Below are 22081 nucleotides of genomic sequence, written 5' to 3' on the forward strand. Positions count from 1 at the left end.
CGCCCGGTCGCCGACGGGCAGCGTCGCGCGCGGGCGGTGCGCGGGCTGTTTGGGGCGGCGGGGCGCGGGGCGCGGGCGGCGGCGCGGTGGCGGTGGCGGTGGCGGTGGCGCGCGGGGGTGGTCGTGCGTTGAGTGTGCGTGCGCGGGGGTGCGGGGGGCTGCGGGGGGGTTTGGTTTCATACTTACCTGGCAGGGGAGACACCATGATCAGGCAGGTGGTTTTCCCAGGGCGAGGCTCATCCCCTGCACTCCGGGTGTGCTGACCCCTGCGATTTCCCCAAATGCGGGAAACTCGACTGCATAATTTGTGGTAGTGGGGGACTGCGTTCGCGCTCTCCCCTGGCGTGGCGGTGGCAAGGACAGAGCTGAGCGGGGGCGGGCGGGCGAGTGCCCGCGGTGGCTCGGTGGCCGTGCTGCAGCGCTGGCCCCAGGAGGCGGGCGCAGCGCTGCGTTTGCCGGCGGGAGCGGCTGGCGCGCTGCCCGAGGCGCTGGCTCCGCCGCCCCGTGGCCTCGGGACCGGCCCCTGCGGGAGCAGCGGAGGCCGGGCGTCCCCACACCGGGCCCCGCCGGTAACGGCCGCGTAAAGAGGCTTCGGTACCGAGAGGAGCTGCCCCCCCCCCGCCCTGTCCGTGTCTCCCAACTCCCCCGGGGGCAGCAACCGGCAGCGCAGCCGAGCGCAGGAGAGACGGAGGGACCCGCTCTGCCTCCCTCCGCGGCTCGGCACCAGCCCTCGAACCCTGTCAGCGCCCGGCCTTCCTCACCCGGCTCCCGGCCGGCGCCGGGGACGCGGGGCTCCCCGCCGCTGATCTCGACTGCGCGCGGCGGCAACGACAGGCGAGACGGGCGTGTAAAAACACCCCTTTTCGGGCAGAGGCCAGGCTAACAGGCACCCTGCCCTCCCTTCCCCGCTCCTCGCTGGAGCTAGGAACACGGAGGGCAGCGGCAGGCTCCAGGGGGGAGCACGCACAGCCCACGGCGGAGCACGCACAGCCCACGGCGATCCCCGCCAGGAGCTGGGACGAGCACTGCTTTTACTGCAGCAGGAAGGGACGGGAACGCTGCCGAACGAGGCAGGACACCCCCCTTCCCCATGCTGGAGCCCCCAGCCTCTGCTCGGCCTGGACCCTGCCCCAGGGCCCTCTTGCAGGAGCAGCCGGTGCTGGGAGCAGCCCTGGCACCCCCAGGGTGCTGCAGGGTCAGAGGTGCTGGGCTCTCCCACGCCAGCCCAGCTCGACGGGCTGCCAGAGCCACAGCCAGAGGAGGCGCGAGCCAGGGGCTGCCGCCACAGCGTCACCCTTTCCCTCGGGTCCCAGAGGAGAGGCCCAGGGACAGGGAAGGTCCTTCCCCGCTGCAGCCTGCAGCGGGACCAGAGGGGCCAGGCAGAGCTGGGCAGAAGTGCCAGCGTGCCCAAGGAAAGGGCGCAGCTGAGCCTGTGGTGACACGGGGCTCCGGGGCTCCTGCCACAGCGCAGAAGGCAGACAAGGTGTATTGTGCGGCCTGGTTTATTCGCGTCCGTGCCGCTGCCCCTCCTACTGATCCACGTTCTTGACCCGCAGGACGACAGGCACCGAGGTGCAGGGGATCATGCCCAAGTCCGTGATGACCAGATCCACCAGGTCAGGCGGCGTCACGTCATAGACCAGGTTGAGGAGGCGCAAGGACTTGTTCTCTGCCCAGCCGCCCAGCTGGGCCTGGCCCTTCCGGAGCACTATCAGGTCATCGGGGTCATCTGCGGAGAGAGCAGCAGCCCGCGGGATCGGGGGGAGGAACGGCACCTCTCCGTCCTGCCCTGCTACCTACCAGGCCCGACGGCCGCCCTTCCTCTGAGCCGCGGCCCCTCGGCCGGGAAGGGGAATGGCCGGGCAGATCGGTCTGTCCTGGCCAGCGGAGGGAAGGGGGAGCAGGTCCCAGGTGGGAGGAAGGGGACAGAAGCCTTACCCAGCTCGTTGGAGACAAAAGAGTCCGTCTGCACTCGCTCGCAGAACTTGTAGGTCTCGCAGCAGACCAGGACGGGCACGTTGTAGGCCTTGGAGACCAGCGCTATCTGGGACGTCCCCACCCGGGACATGACAGAGCCGTTGGCCAGGAGCGCGTGGGCTCCCAGCAGCACTTTGGACACCTGTCAGGGAAGCGCGGGGATCTGTTAGCACCTTTTATCACGCTGCAGCCTCCCCCGTGCCCGCCACCGCCCTCGGCACAGCCCCGCTCCTGTCCCTGCGACGCCCCCGGGCACCCCCGAAAGCTCGGGCCCCCGACACCCCCGGCCCCCCCAACACCGCCGGCCCCCCGCCTCCCCAGGAGGGTGCGCGGGCGCGCTGACGGCCCCGTGTGCTCGTGGGCTGGCTCCTCCGCGGGCGCCTGCCCTCGCTGTGCTGCTGTCGGGGCCCAGATGCCCGCGGTCCCGGCACTGGCCGCTACTGGGCTGCGAACGCTTCTGTCCACAGGCCTCGTAGGTGGCACCGTGTGGCTCCGTGCTGGAGCCCAGCAGAAAGCAGCGCCGCCCAGCAGGGTCCTGCCCGGCTCCTGGAGCCCAGCCCAGGGCCTGGGGACCGGGGTCTGTGCCGCGGCCGAGGGAGGGGGCTCCCGCTCTGCCCTTGGCAGGTTCAGCCAGCAGCGGAGCGGAGCTGTGTCCCTGCGACACCCCCGGGCCCCGACACCCCCGGGCCCCGACACCCCCGTGTCCCTGCGACACCCCCGGGCCCCGACACCCCCGGGCCCCGACATCCCCGTGTCCCTGCGACACCCCCGGGCCCCGACACCCCCGGGCCCCCCGACACCGCCGGGCCCCGACACCCCCGTGTCCCCCGACACCCCCGACACCCCCGCCGCCCCCGGCTCCCCGCCGGAGGACCCTGCCCCGGGCGGTCCCTGGGTCCCCTCCCGCCGCGGCTGCAGCCCGGTCCGGCTCGGCTCCGGCAGAGCGAGGCCCGCGCGGGGCCGGGGCCGGGGCGGGGGGCGGGGGCCCGGCGGGGCGCGGTGTGCGGGCGGCGCGGGGCGGTGCCGAGAGGGGGCGTGGCGTGGCGGGGCGTGGGCGTGTCCATGCAGATGAGCGCCGCGCGGGCTGTCGGGACACCGTGGCGCCCGGTCGCCGACGGGCAGCGTCGCGCGCGGGCGGTGCGCGGGCTGTTTGGGGCGGCGGGGCGCGGGGCGCGGGCGGCGGCGCGGTGGCGGTGGCGGTGGCGGTGGCGCGCGGGGGTGGCCGTGCGTTGAGTGTGCGTGCGCGGGGGTGCGGGGGGCTGCGGGGGGGTTTGGTTTCATACTTACCTGGCAGGGGAGACACCATGATCAGGCAGGTGGTTTTCCCAGGGCGAGGCTCATCCCCTGCACTCCGGGTGTGCTGACCCCTGCGATTTCCCCAAATGCGGGAAACTCGACTGCATAATTTGTGGTAGTGGGGGACTGCGTTCGCGCTCTCCCCTGGCGTGGCGGTGGCAAAAGCAGAACTGTAGCAAGCGCAGCGCTGATACCGGTTTCTTCGCTCTCCTCGGGCCGGTGCTGAGCGGTGGCTCCCGCTGCCGTCAGGACACCGGTACCGGCCGCGCTGCGCCGCGCTCCCCCCGCTCCGCCCCGCGCCCCGCGGTGCGGGGGCCCCGTCCCGCCCGGGCGCCTCATGTTCACGCGCGGACGCGCGCGGTTGCGGCCCCGCAGCCCCGGTTCCGTGGGTCGCGGCGGGACGCGGGGCCGCGCGGCCGTGTCACGTGGCGGCGGAGGGCGCGGAGCGTTGCGGTAATGACGTTGGAGGCGTGACGCCATCCCGCCGCGCCGACGCCGCGCCTTCCGGATCCGGTTCCGTGCTGGCGGCGCGGCCCGCAGCGGGGCGGCGGCGGCTCCGGGAGCCCCTCGGGACCCGCCCGCATGGCGTCCAGCGCCGCCCGCGGGCCGCGCTGCCGGGAGCGGAGTCGCCGGGGCCGCTCGGGGCGGGGATCGGCGCCCGACGGCCGCGGCCGGGCGCGGGAGGGCGAGCCCCGAGCGCTCCGTACGTACCGGGGGCGGGCGGCGCCCGCGGCCGCCGCTGCGGGAGGGACGGGGGCGGGTCGCTCGCCCCGGCTCCGCGTCGTGCCCCGGGGAGGCGCCGGCCGCGGCCCGCGGAGGTCGGAGCTGCGGGGAGCGGAGAGGGGCGGCGTGTGCCCAGGCGGGGCTGGCGTTGCTGCCTGCGCTGCTGCCTGCGCTGCTGCCTGCGCTCCCGTCGCTGCTCCCAGCCTCCGGCTTCGCGCGCCCTGGCCCGGAGCTGAGCCGGGCTCCCCGCGCCCGGCAGCCTGTCCGAGGCGCTGCCCGGGCGCAGGCGTCTGACCCCCCGTCCGTGCGTCCCTCCCGGCCGGGGGCCTGGCCCCGGCTCCGTGCCGTCGTGCAGGGAGCTGCTGCTTGGCTGCTGCCCGAGCCCCGCTGCGGCCTGGTGCTGCCGCGGCCGCCCGGGCTGGGCCGGTGCCTGGCGGGGCGGTGGCAGCCTGGCCGGTGGCTGCACCCAGGGGCGCTGGGAGAGCCCTGCCGTGGTCTCGTGCTAACTCTGGCTGTTCTTTTTGGGCAGGGGAACCGTCGCCGCTCAGAGATCCGGATGCTTTGGGCCGTTCTGACGAGGGAACAGAAGCTACCAAGTCCCAGAATAAAACTGTCCGAAACCAAAAACCACGAAGTAGTCCTAGCGACCCCAATGGCCGAGGCCCTGCGGAGACTGAGGCTCAGGGCGAGCCCTCGAGGACCGCTGAGAACGGGTCTGTGCCACCCCCGAAGGCACCCGGGAAGCGCGGGCGGAAGCCCAAGACAGAGATGCTGCTGCTGAAACTGTCTCAGGACCTGGAGTGCCCGGCCTCGGAGCCCATCTGTGTGCAGAAGATGCTGGGGAGCAGCGAGGCAGCAGAAGGCCTGGAGACCCCCGCCGCCGGGCGCCCCAAGAGGCGGGCGGCCAAAGTGTGAGCAGGGGCAGCGGGTGGGGGGGTCTGGGGACGGGTGCTGCAGGGAGATCGGAATGACGGGCGGGTGCCGCTCTCAGAGTGGTTCATCGAGACCTCTGCCTCGCCTGGGGGGGGCTCGGTGTCTTTCCTGAAGGACTTTGTCCCACATCGGTGGGACAAACTGGTTCCCCGTGGAACAATCTTTTCCCATTTGAGGAGAATGTGTTTGGATCCAGGAGCACGGGGATGTGGGGAACAGCAGGGGCTGTAGATGAGCTCACGTGCAGCGGGTCTTTGACAGCAGCGGGCTGTCTCCGGTAGGGGAAGAGGTTTCCTTGGCTTCTGACCAGCCAGGAGGAGGCTTGTCTGGGGAGGAGCAAGCCATGCACTGCTTGCAGGGGAGTCTTGGGGGGAGCCTGTGTGCTCTGGGGCCGCCGAAGGCAGCTCAAGCAGTGCCCGGGCTCTCTGAGTGCCTGCGTGAGCCCTGGGTTTGCAGGGGCAGAGCTGGCAGGGTTGCAGTGCCCCGGTCCCTTCGCTCCGCTGCGCAGAGGGAGGGCGGGGCGCCTGCAGCGAGGTGCCTGGTCTGGGAGCTCCCTTTGCCGAGAGCACTGGCAGGAAGATCTCTGGCTTTCCCACTTTCTGGCTGGCAAAGGGCCACGCACCGCTCTGCCTGCTGAGCGCATTCCCCTGCCTGCTGCCGGAGACCCGGGTAGGCTGGCGTTCCCTGGGGAGGGGCAGGGGATGCTGGCTGTCCGAGCGGCCGGCCTGGAGGCTGGCAGTGCATCCAGACGGGCTCTGCCGCAGCCGGGCTGAGCAGGGCTGGAGCAAATTGCTCACCCAGACCACGAGCTGGAGCGGTGTGTCCGCCTGGTCCTGGAGGGAGGGTGGCTGGTCCCTGTGTGGTTCCTCTGCTCACCTCTGGGCAATGCCTTTGGTGTCCCAGGGCTTTGCTGTACCTGCAGGAGCTGGCAGAGGAGCTGACATCAGTGTACCAGCCTCCGGCTCCCACCGAGGGTGCCCAGGAGCCGGAGCCAGAGCTTGAGCGTGTCCAGAAGAAGCGCCGGAGCCGGAAGAGGAAGGAGGAGGAAACAGATAGCGATGACCCTGCGCGAGATGCTGACTTTGTGCCCTCGAAGGAGGTGTTGCTGCAGGCGGAGGAGGAGGAGGGGAGCGACGCGCCACTCAGTGAGGTGTCGGAGCCAGAGCTGGAGGCGCTCCGAGGACACGGTGGGAAGGTGTCGTCTGCAGGGGTAAGGGCAGGGTCTCTGCCTTGGTCACGTCTTACCTTTGGCCCGGCATGAGCAACACAGTGTCTGAGCTGTCGTGTGGTGTCCCCACCGCTGGCTGTTTGGGACAGGACAGCCCTGAAGCAGGACTCGCTGAGGGGTGGCAGAGTGCCCATCAGCCGTGAATCTGGGCATGAGCTCTTTGGGCTTCACTGCGGGCAGAGGCAGCTCCGAGTGAGGGTGGATGGGGGCAGGGTGACAGGTATTCCTGGGAGAGGGCGCAGGGCTCTTGGGCTCCTGCCGAAGCTGATGGGAGGTAAGGGCAGGGTCCTGGAGGCCGTCCTGTAGTGCGCGGAAGCTCCCGGAATGGGACTTTGTGTCTTTAGCCCAGTGTGACACAGTGTTGGTGACTGCTGCTGCTGTGGCTGGGGGAGAACTTTGTGCTTGTGGGGTGCATTGGTGCCGTTTAGGACAGGCAGGTCCCCCCAGGGGCTCGCGGGAACATTTGGGCAGGCAGAGGCAGCCCGTGCCGGGCCCTTTGGGCAGGTCCTGCTCTGAGTCTGCTCTTGTGCCCAGAGATCCAAGCCCCAGTGCCGAGGCCTTGCTCCCAACGGCTTCCACAACTCCATCATGGCCCCAGTGGAGAAGTGCTCCAGCCTCACCTGCAGCCTGTGAGTGGGGGCCTGAGGAGGGGCTGGGGGGTTCGGGATAGGCTGTGGGGAGCGGTGGCTGTCGGTGCCCTGCCTACCATCGCTATCGCAGGCGTGAGGAGAAAGGAGCACGTGCTGCCGGGAACGTCAGCATTCTGCTGGCGGCTGCTGGGATGGGGCCCCGTCACCTGCGGGAAGCACCGTGGCGGGCCGAGCGGCTGAGCCAAGCCGGGGGTGTGGGGAAGGGCAGGGGCCGAGAGCCCTCGGCGTGGGTCTGCCCGTGCCGCAGGCAGGGTGCGGGCAGGCTCGCTGTGCTGCAGGCAGGGCCGGGAAGCGGGGCTGTCACTGACGTTTGGCACGTCTGCTGCAGGCGGGATCAGAAGTACTCGCAGTGGGAGTTTCCCGACTGGATCCCTTTGGCACAGCAGTGGACGTGTCTGTCTGAAAGGTGCCTTCGGAGCGGCATGGGAAGGGAGGGGCTGGGAGGGACGCGCGGCACAGGCGCTGCCTGCGCTCGGGCTGCATGCCGAGGCAGGTCTCGGCAACGTTTGGGGTGAGCTGGGGCGGGGAGAGCGGGTGGCCCTAGCCATCGGAGCTGGGGGAGAGTGAGGGCGTGGTGGGTGCCGTACTCCCCCATCCCTCTGGTGGGATCAGGCCCCAGCAGAAAGGATGGGACTTCCTTGGCGTGGGCTTTGGGGGGTCTCATGGATTTGGCCGTGGAGCCTTAGTAGCCCTCAGGGTGGCCTGCAGCAGGGCACGCCGGGCTGTGTGGAGGCTGGGACGGGTGCTGCGGCATGGTGCTGCGCCGAGGCGTGACTGGGTGAGGGGCGGGGGTGGGGAGACGCCCTCTCATCTTCTCCTGCCTCCCCAGCGAAGCTGCCCCGTACCTGCCGGCAGAGGAGGAGTCTCCCCTCTTCTCCATCCAGCGGGAGGGCATCGAAGACGACGGTGTCTTGTACAGGGTAAACAGGTCTGTGACGGGCCGTCCCGCGGCACTGCTGGGGCGGTGGGTGTCGTGCCTGGGACAGGCAGTGACCTCCAGGGCCACGGCCCTGCTGGGTCTGAGGGCCGGGTGGCTGCCCCGGGCAGCAGGAGCGGCCATGGGCTGAGCAGCGAGCCCGTGCAGTGTGCCCTGGGGTCCCGCTGCCCCCCGGCCCTGTGCCAGGGCTCTGCGCCGGCTGGGCGCCGCCCTGCCCGGCCCACGCGCTCCCCCTTTGCGGCGGCGCGCCGCTCTTGCCCCGTGCCCTTACCCACCTCCCCGCTGGCAGGTTCAACTCCCTGCAGCCCCACGAGGAGCGCCTGGACGTGTCCTTCTTCGTGGGCGGCCCTGTGTGGGCAATGGAGTGGTGCCCGTCCCCGGAGGGCTCGGCGGCCCCTCAGTACGTGGCTCTCTACTGCCACGGGAGCATGGAGGAGACGCACAGCGTGGCTGGGCTCCACGGGGGCCCTGCGCTCCTGCAGCTCTGGGGCCTGGGCACGCTGCAGCACGAGCAGGGGTGAGTGGCCTGGCCTGGGGAACGGCCCCCTGGGGAAGGGGCTGGGGGCTGCCCGGCTCCCAGGGACGGGGCAGGGCCCGTACCTCTTGTCCCTCCACGGCTGAGCGGGTGGGGAGGTTTGTCCTCTCCCAGAGCTGCCAGCCACGGACTGAACCCCACGGGGCCTGTGCTGGTAGCCAGCTTCGCTGCTGGTGTGCACTGGAAGCTGCTGGTGTATACTGGAGCTGCTGGGCACCAGCTGCCGCATTCCTCATGGCTCAACCCATGCCTGCAGCTCTGCCGACAAAGCCGAGCTTGCCTATGCCATTGCTGCCGATCACGGCTGCGTCTGGGACATGAAGTTCTGCCCCAGCGGTGCCTGGGAGCTGCCCACCACCGCCAGGAAGGTGGGTGTGCTGCCGGAACGGCTGCCGAGGCCCTGGGGGCCACTTTTGGTTTCCCCGGGGCTCCTAAGTCCGTGCCGTCGCTGAAGCCTTGCCTCCCCGGGCAGGGGCTGGTGACCCTGCGGCCCTCAGATGGCGACCCTGGGGCTGAGCCTGTGTGTCGTTCCACAGCACCCGCAGATGAGCCGGCTGGGCCTGCTGGCTGTGGCCTTCTCGGACGGCAAGGTGCTGCTGTACTCCCTCCCGCACCCTGAGGCCCTGCAGCGCTCCAAGAGAACCCAGGTAAAAGGTAGGAAGAGCCGCGCCGCTGGGCAGGGGTGTCCTGGCCCTCGTCCCACCGTGCCGGGGTGGGCGGCGTGCGAGCCCCGGGGCTGGGGCCCCTCTGCCCGTGCGGGAGGGAGCCTGCTGTGCCAAGGGGGCTGGGCAGGGCAGGGGCATGGCCGTGGGGCAGGCCCCACTCACCAGATGCCGCAGGACCGTACCCAGGCCAGCGCCGCCCTGCCCGGGAGCTGCGTCCAGTGGGACAGCGAGCCCCAGCACGCCTCCAGGCTTGGGACCAGCTGCCACCGCTGCTGCTGCCGCCCCTGGGCTGGCTTCTGGCCGAGAGAGGCACAGCAGGGGAGGGGAGGGAGGCTGCTTTTTGATGTCAGAGGATGTCAAAGCACTGCTGACCCAGAGGCGAGCTCCGTCTCTGGAGGACACTGCAGCAGCCCGGCCGGGGCATGGCTCCTGGGGCAGCCCTGCCTGGAGCTGGGCACACCGGGAGGGCGCTTTCGGCAGCGTTGCTGCGACCGGAGCGGGGTTGCAGGGCAAGGCGTAGCTGCGGTAGTGTGTTCCCAAGCCTTTTCCCACCTCTCTGCTTGTGTCCTGTTGTGGCAGAGCTGCTTATTCCAGCCCGGCTCAAGCTGTTTGTCATAGCAGGGATCTGGAGCTCTGAGCGCTCAGCTGGCTTGGGCTAATGGTGCTTGTAATAGTCTCATCTGCTGGGCGCCGAGCGAGATTGATGACCTGTGCGCGCTGCTCGTGGTCACTCAGCCATGGCCGACAGCCTGCGTGCCCATGGCTGACAATGGGAAATTGGTTCCCTGCATCCGAACGCGGCTGCCGACCCCCACCAGCACGTCGTGCTGCTGCCTGCACCGGCCCTGCACCGGCCGCTGGCGCTGCCTTTCCCGCCCCCCTCGCGGAGTGCCGGCTCCGGGTGGTTTGCGCTGGCTGCCGCAGCCCCCACGTGGGGAGCTTGCGGCAGGCACGGATCCTTCCCCAGCCTGCAAAGCTCCTGCGGACAGGCTGGGTCCTGTCACGTAGCGTCAGCCTGGCTGCGGCTGCACGTACTGTCCTTGTGCCTCGCAGCCGGGCTGGGGGTGCTGGTTTGCAGCCGCAGGATCAGTGCCAGACTGCGGTGTGCCAGGGCCCTGCCGGGAGCTCCTGGGTCAGCGTGGCTGTGCTGGCTTTCCCTGGGGCTGCAGGTACCCGCACCCGGTGTTTCTGCCTGACAGAGCCTGGGGCTGCTCTCCATACCGTGCCCTGGCTGTCACGGAGGTGCCAGAGAAGACGCATGGCTCCTCCATATCTCTGCACAGCACCGCCTCCGCCTGCGGCTGCCGCGCTCCGGGGCGCAGACGTGCTTGTCTGGTGCTCGCTGTGCCTGAGGGCAGCCCTGTGCTGGGGGACAGGGGGGCCCTTCTGGCCCGAGAGGTGCGGGACGGGGGCTCGTGTCGTGTCGCTGGCAGGGGAGATTCTCCGGTGGACAAAGCTGGTGTGGGGGGGTCCTGCAGGCACCTTGTCCTGAGCCGTTTGGGCACAGGGATCTCTGCCCTCCCCAGGAGTGGCTGCTCCAGCCCCCATCGCCGGCTGCCCTGGCCAGCTTGGCCACCTTTGCCTGTGTCCCGCACAGTTGCTCCTTTCCCCCCTGGGGCGGTCACGGTCTGGTCTGGCCCCTATGTGTCACCAGGTCCCCTTGAGTTTGGTGAAGACGCTCTCCGTCAAGGCAGGCAGCTGGTCGCAGTGGGGTGAAGGTTGCTGGGGTGGGAGGAGTGTCAGCCCTGCCCCATCCCTGCCTGCAGCGCCTTTCGGGGTGCCGTTTCCACCAGCACAGGCAGGTCTGGCTCCTGGAGGTCCTGCCACTGCCTGCTCTTGGATTTGCTGCATGTCCTCTGTTTCCTGCTGCTGGGTGTGCTTGCCTGCCATTTGTCGGCTGCGGTGGAGACGCTGGTCTGGATGGGTGGCAGGACAGGGACTGGGAGTCCTGGCCAGGGCCGTGGGGAGCAGTGAGCCAGGCTCCGGGCTGCTGAGCAGCTCCTGCCCCAGGGAGCTTCTAGGAGAGCTGTTGCCTGTCCTGACCGTCCTCTGCTCTCTTCTAGATGGGTCCCTCCACAAGCATGTTATCTGCAAGGTCAGTGTCCTCTACCACTGCGCGGTCCCCCGTCGGGGCTGGCACCCATCGGGCCTCCTGGCTGGTGCAGGTGGGAGAGCTGGGGAGGGAGTCAGGACGCCTGCAGAGCTCGCTGGCCCCGGGTGTTTGGGGTGGCAGAGCAGAGCCATGCTCCCAAACCTGGGTATCCCTGGCTCTTGGGACACGGATGGCACGAGCATGGGGCTGTGACTGATGTCTGTCCTCTGGCTTTCAGGTGCAGTGTATTGCCACGCTCCAGGTGGGCTCTATCCAGGCAGGGAATGCATCTGAGTGTGGCCAGTGCTTCAGCCTCTCCTGGATGCCATCCAAGCCTCATCATCACCTTGCAGCTGGTTTTTATGACGGTGAGTCCCCCTCCTGCACAAGAGGGGCTTGCGTCCCACGGCAGAGCCTTCGGGGAGCAGCCCGTGCCCTGCAGCAGGCAGACACACACGCAGAGCCTTGTGCTCCTTCAGCCTCGGCCTGGGGCAGGGAATGGGGGAGCCTGAGGACGAGGTACGGGGACAGCGTCGGGGTGACCAGCAGCAAGTGGCAGGCACTTCCCTGGAACAGTCCCCCCTAGGGACAGGGGGAAGGCTTATTGTGGGCTGGCCATCGGCACCCTCACATACCTCTTGGCTCCAAGACATGGGTCTGGCTTAATCCACGTCTGTCTGACTTGCCTGGATGCAATTTTGTGTCTGGCTTCAGGTGATCTGCAGCTCTGTGCTGCGCTGCCCGGACCTGCTGTACCTGAGCCATCCTGTCCCGCTCTAAGCCCCAGCTCCAGCCCTGGCTCGGCCGTGCTGCCTTGCAGCTCCTGCAGCCCCTGCCTGTGCTGCTGCTCGTCCCCCAGCCCCGCGCTGCCTCGGGTCCCACGCTGCAGCACCGGGCATCCTCTGCAATGCTGGCGCAGTCACGGGGCAGCTGCTGGGGCAGCTCCTCATGGGCACGGGTCTCGTCCCACAGGCACCGTGGCCGTCTGGAACCTGCTCACCAAGTCCCTGCTGCAGTGTGTGCACCAGCCCGATGGCTCCCTCAAGCTCTACCCTTTTCAGTGCTTTCTAGCCCACGACCACGCAGTCCGGAGCATCGAGTGGTGCAAGGCTGACAGGTGAGGGCAGGGGAGGTGGCACTGGTGCAGGCGCTGCCTGGGAGAGCAGGCTCGCTCCTGCGGGTGAGGCTCCTTTGCCAAGATGGGCTTAAGAGGACTCGGTGCTGATGGCACTTGGCCCTCTGAGGTCAAGTTGGGTTGGGTTGGGTTGGGCTTTCTGGGGTGAGGGGGGTTGAGCCACTGCCTGTGGGAGCAGCGCTGTGCTGCGGGACCACCTCGTCCCCGCAGCAGGGATGGGGCATGGCTCTGCGCTGGGGTCTCAGTGCTGCCTTTCTCCTGGTTCTCAGCAACTTCCTGGTCACGGCAGGGAGCGACCGTAAGATCAAGTTCTGGGACCTGCGGCGCCTCTACGAGCCCATCAACAGCATCAAGCGGTTCCTCAGCACTGAGGTGGCCTGGCTGCTGCCCTACAACGGGGTCACCGTGGCCCAGGACAACTGCTACGCCTCGTGAGTGCCAGGGCCATTGCAGTGCCCGGGGGCCCCTTCTGGTCTGCCTCCCTGGGAGCACCTGGCTGTGCCCTGGCGAGGGCAGGCCCTGCTCGTGCTGGGTCACGCCGCAGCTGCGCAGTGCTGGCATCGGCCGCACCATCCTGGGGCACAAGCAGGGGGGCAAGGGGAAGGATGAGGCCCCGAGCTGGGCTAGGCAGCGGGGCTCCTGCATGGCCCCAGGCTGACACAGGTGGGTGGAAGGGTTCTGGGGTCTTGGTGCGTTCTCAGGCTCTGGGAGCTGCCCTGAGCTGCCTCGTGATGCTGCGACATGCTGCTAGAGCGAGGACAGCCCCCCTCCACCTGCCTGGGTCCTGGGGTCTCTGGGGAGGTGGGCTGCTGCCTGGCTCTCACAGTCCCGGGGTGGCAGCGCAGAACTCCGTCCTCATCCGTTCCCTTTCTGTTGCAGTTACGGTCTCTGTGGGATCCACTACATTGACGCCGGGTACTTGGGCTTCAAGGCTTATTTTGTGGCCCCTCGCAAGGGGACCGTGTGGGTAAGAGGCTGATGCAGGGCAGGTCTGTCCTCGGGGCCATGCCAGAGGGGTCGGCACCTGCCCCAAACCCAGCACCGGCTGGGTCCCACGGCTCACGGGTGGGGATGACGCCGCCCGGCCGTGTGAGGCCCTGGCTCTTGGGGTCACCGCCTGCCCCTCGGACGAGGGACTGTGGCACCCATGTGGGGTGGTGTCCCCGCCTGTGTCCAAGCTGGTTGCGCTTCCGAGCCCGTCCCTCCCCGGGGGGTGGAGGGTGCTCCCCAGGGGTTGGTGTTCGCGGTGCTGCAGCCCAGCTGGGGGTGGTGGGGAGCCCGTTGGGACCCTGTGCCCTAGAGCCGTCTGTTCCTGCAGAGCATATCTGGCTCAGACTGGCTGAACACGGTGGCTGCAGGAGACATCACCGGCGAGCTGGTGGCTGCGGTGCTGCCCGACCTGGCTGTCAACCCCCTCAACGTCAAGCGATCCTCGGACCGCAGATTTGTAAGAGGCCGTTGTGCTCAGCAGAGCCTGTCCGCAACACGCGTGGGGCTGGGCAGGGTGGGAGTTGTGTTCCTGGGTTGCTGGAAGAGCGTCCTGAGCCGGCCTCGGGGCCTCTGCTGCCCCACACACGCATGTGCGTGTGTGCATGTCATGCATGCGTGTGTTGTGCCCTTCCCTCCTGGGCAGGGGCTGTGTGGTGGGGAGGGGCGGTGGCAGCAGCCTCAGCCCTGGAGATGGGACCTTTGGGGTTAGGCTCATGCGTGGGGCAGGCCGGGACCTGTTTGTCCCCCGCCTTTATGGCAGCACCTCCTTCCTCTCCCCTGCCCCTGCCCCAGCCCCGCCATGCTGCAGGGCAGGGCAGGGCTCCCGGGGCCACCAGCCCCGCTCGGTCCCTGGTGGTCTCTGCGGAGGAGCAGATGGACCCTCCACCCTGTCCTGAGCCCCATCTCGCCCACAGCCGGTCTACAAAGCCGATCTGCTGCCCTGCAGCCCCACCGGGTCGGAGGGTGGTGAGCAGGCGCTGCCGAAGACCAGGCTCTACAGCGAGATGGTGACCAAGAGCTACATCCGATTCCGGGACACGGATCTGGTAGGAGAGAGCAGGGGGCAGGCCTGGGGCTGGGTGGTCCTGACCATGAGCGGGACCCATGGTGGGGTCGTGGCTGGGCAGTGGAGGGAGCCCCTGGTTGCCTGGTCACAGGGTCGTGGGGGACATGGCATGGGGCATCGGCCCCAGGCAGAGCAGCACTCTCGGTGTCCTGGCTGTGGCAGCAGTCTGGAGTGCCCAGCCCTGGGAAGGGGCCTGGGGGGTCACGGCCTGCCTGGGCCCCCGCTCCCTGGTGCGCCGGGCCATGTTTGGAGGTGCTGGCATGGGGCACCAGGGCCAGGCTGTGCCTAAGGGCCCCCTGGGGAGGGGGGGTGAGTCTGTGTGCGTCAGAGCTGCTGCAGAGGCACCGGTGGGGTGGGCTCGGGTCTGCCACGCTCCAGCCGCCCTGCCCAGGCCCTCCCTGGGGCCTGGCTCCTGCTGCCCTTGGCCGTGGCTGTCTGGTGGGTGACCCTGAGGGCGACACGTGTCCCCTGGCCAAGCAGCACCTGCCCGTGCTGTGGTTCTGGTGCCGCCAGGACCACCGTGCGTGCAGCGCTCCTGCTCGGGGCACGCTGACCGTCGCGGTGCCGCCACTTCATAGCGCAGCTTCAAGAACTTCCCCAGCCGGGAGCCCATGCGCAGGATGCACACGCAGGAGGTGAAGGCAGAGCTGAGCCTCGACCGCCTGCAGCTGGAGTCCCTGCACAAGGTGAGCGGGCTGCGTGTGCCTGCAGCCCCGCGCGCGCTGGCAGGGCACAGGCAGGAGGCTGCTGCAGGGCGCCAGGGTCCTGGCACCTCGGCCCCCTCCCTCCCGACCCCTTTCTCCTCCCGCAGGTGCGCTTCAGCCCCAACCTGGATTCGCACGGCTGGCTGGTGTCGGGTGGGCAGGCGGGCATCGTGCGGGCGCACTGCCTGGTGGGGCTGGCCTCCGGCATAGGCTGCCAGCTGCTCCCGGAGCGCCGTGCCCGCTTCAGCTCCCTCTACGGGGACAAGCCCGGCAGCCTCAGCCCCGCCGAGCGCTCCCCGCTGCCGGCAGAATAGCACAGTGGATCCCTCGTGCTGCCACCACATGCGCTCGCCCTGGCAGGAGCTCGGGCCAGGGACAGGCTGTGGTGTTGGGGGGGCTGCATGCCCCCTCTCGGTGCTTCTTACCCTCTGGGCCCCCACCTCGGGGGAGGGATGGCTGCTCCTGGCCGTCACCTGGAACGCTCAGGACGCTTGTCCTCGTTCGATCCTTTTGCGCTATTTGGTCTGAGCTGGTGTGGGGAGGGCGGTGGGACCGGCGTGTGTCCCTGGGCTGGGCTGTGGGTCTTGGGGCCTGACACCGCGGAAGCGCCCGCGGGCCCCCACCTGTGTGGGGCTGTGCTTGCTCTTGCCTCCTGCCCGCAGTCCCCGGCTGAGCCCCCTGTGCAGGTGCAGGCAGGGGCGCCGGGGCCAGCCTTGTCCTGGGCAGGGCGGACGAGGCTGGCAGAGGTGCCAGGAGCTCTGAAGTCGCTCACATTGAGCCTGTGTTCAACTGTGCAGTAAATGTGGTTTGTTTTGTAAAGGCTGGTTGTGGTGCTGACACCGGGCCCCCGGCGCAGGCACCGGTGCCTGGAGCGGCCGTGTCTGCGGCACTGCCCTGGCTGCGCTCTGCCCCTCGCGGGGCGCCAGCGCCGTCCCCCCTCCCCAGTCTCCTCGGGGCTGCCTGTGCCACTGCTGCTGCTCTCCAACAAGTTTATTGGTGGCTGCAGGCTCTGCCACCGCCTGCTGGACTCCTTGCACAAAGAGACGGACAGACAGACACTCCACGGGTGCAACAGACACGGACTCACAATGGTGGGAATGGATCAGGCCGAGGCATGGCGGGATGCAGGCCTGGGCTGGGCAGCAGGGAGCAAGGCCAGGGAAGCGGGTGCTCAGGCTCTGGCTGTCCTGCCGCCCTGCGCTGCGGTGGGTGCAGCGGCAGCAGCCTGCCTGGCCCCCCCTGCAGCCCAGGGAGCAGCAAGCCCATGGCCGTGAGGGCAGTGGGGCAGCCCCTGCAGCCATGGGGGGCACAGGAGCATCTGGGGCCATGGCGGGGTCTGGGCTCCCCCCGGGCTGTCCCCTCCCTTCCCTGGGCCCTTCAGCAGCTGCAGCGGTTCCCTCCTGTCCCCTCCCCTGCGGGGGACAGCAGGGCGCTGCATGGGGGGACGTGCGGTGGGGCAGGATCCCCCTGCTCCTTCGGGGCTGGTCCCTGGGGCTGTGGCAGGGCTGGTCCCCTCCCGGCACAGCTGGGGCTGGAGGTTCCCGGGGCAGCTCCTGTGCCGCGGGGCCAGGCTACCTGCGTCCCCCCGGGCCCGGCACGCGCAGGGGCACTGTCCCACCCCAGGGCTCCGCAGCAGTGGGGTGGGTGCAGCGCAGGGACAGGAGCCCAGGCACTGCCCCAGCTCCTGTCCTGCACTCCCTGCTCCCGGGAGCGGGGTGGGGGGCCGGGGCCAGGCCTGACCCAGCTCTGCAGCGGGCGAGGGTCTCAGGCACGGGGGTCCAGGCAGTGCTGGCAGGCTGCCATCTCCTCCCGGTACCGCTCCACCTGCACCGTGCACGAGGCAAAGCCGAACTTGCTCTGCAGCTGGGTGGTGGCTTCCCGCAGCACCGTCTCGGGGTCGGCGCTGGCGTCTGGGGATGGCAGGGCAGCGCGGCTCAGCCCCCGTGCGTGGGCAGCCAGGGGCTTCCCCCTGGGCCATGCCCCGGGGGCCGCGCGCGGGGCACTCACCGACGGCCACGTGCGCCGACACCGCGTGGTGACTCGGTGTCAGGGCCCAGAGGTGCAGGTCGTGGGCGCCCTTCACCCCGCTCACCCCCAGCAGCACCTCCTTCACCGCATCGAACTCGAGGCCCCGCGGCGTCCCTGCCAGCGGTGCCTGGTCACGGCGGGGCCAGCCCCGGGCCCCCAGCCCCAGCCCCTGCTGGGGTCAGGGCTTGCGGTGGGAGCAGCCAGGGGTGGGGGCTTCCCCAGGCTGTGACCTGGCTGGGGACGGTGGCTCCAGGGTGAGGCAACCTCTCGCCACGGGGCCGCTTGCCTGGGGCGGAGAGGATGGGCGGGGGGGCTCGGGGGCTCGGGAAGGAGAGAGGAGTGGGCTGGGTTGTGCCTGGGTGGGGAGCAGAGGTTGCGAGGGGCTGAGGTGCCACGTGGGGAAGGGGCTGCGGCCCTGAGGAGCTCCTGCACCCGCCCTGCGCCCGTGGTCCCACACCCGTGGTCCCGCACCCTCCTCGCCCCCCACTCACCTTCCATGAGGACTCTGAAGACGTCCCTGAGGATGGTGAAGGTGGAGCCGAGGACAAAGACCGAGAAGAAGAGGGTGCTGATGGGGTCTGCAATCTTGTACTGGGGCTGCAGAGAGCAGGATCTGTGTGAGGCTGGCGGGGGCAGAGCCGAGCCGGGCACCCCGGTGTGGGGGTGCCAGGGCCCCAGCGCCCCACGGCACCCTGCGCGGGGCTGAGGGAGTTGTTCCTGCGGGCAGCGGAGGGGAGTCCAGCCCAGGCACCTTGAAGTAGATGATGGTGGCGGCCACGAGGACCCCGACGCTCTGCAGCAGGTCACCCACCACGTGGATGAAGGCCGCGCGGACGCTGGTGCTGCCAGGCAGGGGGGTATGGCTGGGCAGGCAGCCCCCGGTGCTCTCCAGCTGCTCGTAGCCCCCTGGGCCGTGGCCGTGGCCAGCAGGGGACTGGTGCAGGATGTAGGCCATGCTGGGGAGAGCAGGGCTGGCTCAGTGCTGTGCAGGCAGGGCGCAGGGGCCTCGCTGGCCCTGCCTGCACCTGCATGGAGGCAACGGTGCCTGGGCATCACAGGCGAAGGGGGCATGGGGGTCCTGGGGTGCCAGGAGCACATGCGGGCAGGGGTGTGGGAGGGGAGGCCAGGGCTCAGGCCAGGGGGGTGCGGGGGGACGCGGCTGCGCACAGCCCTGTGTGGGACGTACACCAGGTTGACGCCGACGGCGCTGGCGGATGTAGCCAGCATGGCTTGCGCCTCAATCTCATAGTCATTGCTGACGATGCGGGCAGCCGCCAGGTAGACGAGGGCCCCGGTCACAACCCAGATGGAGAGGACGGAGGCCAGCGCGCCCAGCGTCTCTGCGGGACAGGAGCCGTCAGCGCCCGCCCCGGCTGTGGGGCTCCCGTGGAGCCGTGCCCCCCCAGCTCACCCGAGCGGTGCCAGCCAAAGCTCATGGTCTTGGTGGGCGGGCGGGTGGAGACCCAGAGGGAGAAGAGGCTGACGGACATGCTGCCCACGTCCGTCAGCAGGTGGGCCGCGTCCGTCATGATGGCCAGGCTGTGCGCCAGGTACCCGCCTGCGGGTGAAGAGCAGCTGGCACCCGGTGCCCCGGCGGCCCCCGTCCCCGTGCCCATCGCCATCCCGCCGTTACCTATCACCTCCCCGACCATGAAGACGCAGCAGACGGTGCAGGCGACGCTCAGCTGCCGGCGGGCCTGGAGCCTCCCCTGGCCAGGGCTGGGGGTGGGGGGGCTGCAGCAGCAGCGGGGACCCGGGGCCGGGGGGGCTGGCGGTGCCAGGGGGTCCTGGGAGCCTGCAAACAGACTGGGGGCGGGGGTCACTGCCGGCCGCACTGGCTCCGGTGCCCCTGCCCACCACCCCCGGTAGCCGCAGTCCGGCCCAGCTGCCCGGGCCGCTGCAGAGCACCGGGAGCACGGCATCGCCCCTCCCGGCCCCGGCCCCGGCCCGTGGGACTCCGGCGGGGGTGCCCGGCCCAGGCCCGCTGCCGCACCGGGCTCCGCGGCCGGGTCACCGGCCGGGTCCGGGGGAGCCGGGCCCGCGGCGGCTGCGCACCCCCGGCCGGGCGGGCGGCCACGGGGCTGGCGGCGGCGGCGGGAGGCGGCGCGGGTTCCCGGCGGGGCCGGGGCGATGCTCGGGGGACGGCCCGGCCCCCGCCCCGGCCCCGCACGGCCGGAGCCGCCCGCCTCAGCCCGGACGGGGGCGGGGGATGGCGGGGCCGGGGCCGGGAGCGGTGCGGGAGCGGGCGCCTGCGGCGGAGGTGCCGGTGGGACCGAGGTGTCGCCTCCGGGGCCGGGCCGCTGGACGGGGCGCCGGAGCGGGGACGTGAGGCGTGGGAAGCGGGGCGGCGGAGGCGGGGGGCCGGGGCCGGGGCGCTGATGCGTGGGGCAGCAGCGCGGGAGAGGGGCCGGACGGTGCGGGTGCGGGGCGGTGATGGATGGACGGTGCGGGGCGGTGATGGATGGACGGTGCCGGTGCGGATGGGTGGCGTTCGGGCGCCGGTACCGGCCGGCCGGACACCCGAGCGGGGAGCGGGGCTGGCGCACGGGCGGGGGCGCCGGTTCCGCTTGGATGGAGGTGCCGGTCCGGGGGGGCGGGTGCCGGTGCCCGGACGGTCAGGGGCTCGGGGCTGATGTGCGGGTCAGATGGAAGGCGCGGGGGCCGGGGGGGCTATGGAGGCGCCGGGGGGTGCCGGTCCCGGGGGGTGGGAGCTGGCGCTGCCGCGGGGTGCCGGGGTGCCGGCGCCGGGGGGTGCCGGGGAGCCGGGGGCGATGGGGGGTGACGGCGATGCCGGGGGTGAGGAGGGAGCCGGTGGCGGCAGTGCGGGCGCGGGGGCTGGAGGGCTGCAGATGCAGGGGGCGATGGGTGCCGGGGGCGGCCGTGCCGGGGTGGAGGGGGTGGCGGTGCCAGGGGTGCCGGGGCGATGGAGGAGCCGGGGCGATGGGGGTGCCGGCGATGGGGGTGCCGGGGGTGATGGTGGTGCCGGAGGTGCCAAGGTGATGGGGGTACCGGGGTGATGGAGGTGCTGGGGCGATGGGGGTGCCGGAGGTGCCGGTGATGGGGGTGCCGGGGGTGATGGCGGTGCCGGAGGTGCCAAGGTGATGGGGGTACCGGGGTGATGGAGGTGCTGGGGCGATGGGGGTGCCGGAGGTGCCGGTGATGGGGGTGCCGGTGATGGAGGAGCCGGAGCGATAGGGTACCAGAGGTACCGGTGATGGGGGTGCCGGGGTGATGGAGGTGCTGTGGCGATGGGGGTGCCGGGGTGCCGGAGGAGCCGGTGATGGAGGTGCTGGTGATGGGGGTGCCGGGATGATGGGGGTGCCGGTGCCGGGGGTGCCGGAGGAGCCGGGGCGATGGAGGTGCCGGTGATGGAGGTGCCAGGGTGATGGGGGTGCCGGAGGTGCCGGTGATGGGGGTGCCGGTGATGGAGGTGCCGGTGATGGGGGTGCCGGTGCCGGGGGTGCCGGTGCCGGAGGAGCCGGGGCGAGGGGGTGCCGGTGCCGGCGGTACCTCTTGAGGCGCAGGCTGCCGTCGGCGGGGCCGCCCCGCGGGCTGACCAGGCGGGCGCTCTCGGTGCCGGTCGGGGACTCCATGCCGCGGGCGAGCGGCACCGCGGGCACCCGCCACCGGCCCCGCCCCCGCCTCCAGGCCCCGCCCCCCGCCAGGCCCCGCCCCTCCCCGGGCCACGCGTCGGGGGGCGGCGGGGGCGGCGGGGCCCCGGTCCCCGGGGCAGAGCCGTGCCACCGGGCCGTGCCGCCCGCCGGGGCAGCAGCCACGGGCGCGGGGGAGCCGCTCGGCCCCGCTCGGCCCCGCTCGGCCCGGGGAAGGCGGCGGGCAGCAGCTGCAGCTCTGCCGGGGGCGGCGCGGCTCTGGTTAACTTGTACCGGGGGGCTGATGGGGCGGGGGGCGGCTCGGGTACGGGGGGCTGCCCAGGCACGGGGGGACCGCTTGGGTGCGGGGAGGCTGCGGGGGTTCAGGGGCGCCGCTTGGATACGCGGGGGCTGTGTGCGGGGGGCTGCTTTCACGGGGGGGCTGTTCGGTCACGGGGGGGTGCTCGGGTATGGGGAGGACGGCGTAGGTGCGGGGCCTCACCTCTGCCCCTGGGAAGGCGATGGGACAACTAATCCTGGGAACCATTTCTGAGCACGTAAGGGACAAGAAAGTCATCAGAAGTCATGGAGTCACAGCAGGGTTTGGGTGGGCAGGGACCTCCAAAGGCCACCCAGTCCCACCCCTGCCACGGGCAGGGACATCTTCACCCAGACCAGGGTGCTCAGAGCCCCGTCCAACCTGGCCTTGAATGTGGCCAGGGATGGGGCATCTCCCACCGCTCTGGGCAACCTGGGCCAGTGCCTCACCACCCTCGGCGTGAAAAATTTTTTCCTTGTGTTCAGTCTGAATCTCTCCTCCTTCAGTTTAAAACCATTCCCCCTTGTCCTGTCACAGCAGGCCTTGCTAAAAAGTCTGTCCCCATCTTTCTCGTAGGCCCCCTTTAAGTACTGAAAGTATTTAAGTATTGAAAGTCACCAGGGCTTCACCAAGGGGAGGTCGTGCCTGGCCAACCCGATCACCTCCTGCGATGAGACGACAGGCCGGGTGGAGGAGGGGAGTGCGGCGGACATCGCCTACCCAGACTTCAGCAAGGGTTTTGACGCTGTGTCCCCTAAGATCCTCCTAGAGAAGCTGTGGAAGTGTGGGCTGGAGCAGACAGTGAGGTGCATTGAAAACTGGCTGCATGGCCAGGCCCAGAGGGTAGTGATCAGTGGCACAAAGTCTAGTTGGAGGCCAGTAACGACTGGGGTACCCCAGGGGTCAATACTGGGCCCAGCCCCGTTTGTCTTCATTAATGATCTGGAGGATGGGGCAGAGTGTACCCTCAGCAAGTCTGCAGGTGACACCGAGCTGGGAGGAGCAGCTGTGCACCAGAGGGTCGTGCTGCTCTGTAGTGCAGAGGGATCTGGACAGGCTGGAGAAACGGGCTGACAGGAACCTCATGAAGTTCAGCAAGGGGAAGTGCAAAGTCCTGCCCCTGGGGAGGAACAACTCCGTAGCACCAGACCACGCTGGGGGCCACCCACTTGGAAGGCAGCTCAGCAGAAAAGGCCCCGGGGGTCCTGGTGGA

At 70.3% G+C, this 22081-nt stretch overlaps 3 protein-coding genes across 4 annotated transcripts; 1 reads left to right on the forward strand and 2 right to left on the reverse strand.

Moving 5' to 3' along the window:
• Positions 1 to 1505: 1505 nt before the first annotated feature.
• On the reverse strand, positions 1506 to 3857 carry LOC309587400 (translation initiation factor eIF2B subunit delta-like; the record flags this gene model as incomplete). Its single annotated transcript, XM_082305517.1, has 3 exons — positions 1506 to 1729; positions 1939 to 2119; positions 3699 to 3857. 3 exons carry the CDS (start codon positions 3855 to 3857, stop codon positions 1530 to 1532), a joined length of 540 nt encoding a protein of 179 aa, XP_082161643.1. The 3' UTR covers positions 1506 to 1529.
• GTF3C2 (general transcription factor IIIC subunit 2) lies at positions 3805 to 15512 on the forward strand. Of its 2 annotated transcripts, none has more exons than XM_082307680.1 (18): positions 3805 to 3976; positions 4526 to 4907; positions 5833 to 6139; positions 6692 to 6786; positions 7136 to 7213; positions 7637 to 7735; positions 8034 to 8261; positions 8536 to 8647; positions 8816 to 8933; positions 11008 to 11039; positions 11275 to 11404; positions 12009 to 12153; positions 12441 to 12602; positions 13051 to 13138; positions 13490 to 13618; positions 14076 to 14207; positions 14806 to 14913; positions 15039 to 15512. In XM_082307680.1, exons 1-18 carry the CDS (start codon positions 3856 to 3858, stop codon positions 15243 to 15245), a joined length of 2673 nt encoding a protein of 890 aa, XP_082163806.1. In that variant the 5' UTR covers positions 3805 to 3855; the 3' UTR covers positions 15246 to 15512. The 2 variants fall into 2 exon arrangements, with proteins under 2 accessions (XP_082163806.1, XP_082163807.1); XM_082307681.1 differs by having other exon boundaries at positions 14741 to 14913; positions 15039 to 15164.
• A 1176-nt stretch (positions 15513 to 16688) lies between these two features.
• On the reverse strand, positions 16689 to 20552 carry SLC30A3 (solute carrier family 30 member 3; the record flags this gene model as incomplete). Its single annotated transcript, XM_082307682.1, has 8 exons — positions 16689 to 16841; positions 16939 to 17073; positions 17451 to 17556; positions 17711 to 17915; positions 18146 to 18299; positions 18371 to 18517; positions 18593 to 18765; positions 20470 to 20552. The coding sequence occupies 8 exons, from the start codon at positions 20550 to 20552 to the stop codon at positions 16696 to 16698; spliced, it is 1149 nt and encodes a 382-aa protein (XP_082163808.1). The 3' UTR covers positions 16689 to 16695.
• Positions 20553 to 22081: the final 1529 nt, after the last annotated feature.

Source organism: Platalea leucorodia, assembly GCF_965183815.1.
Source record: "Platalea leucorodia genome assembly, chromosome: 3".
Lineage (NCBI taxonomy): Eukaryota > Metazoa > Chordata > Aves > Pelecaniformes > Threskiornithidae > Platalea > Platalea leucorodia.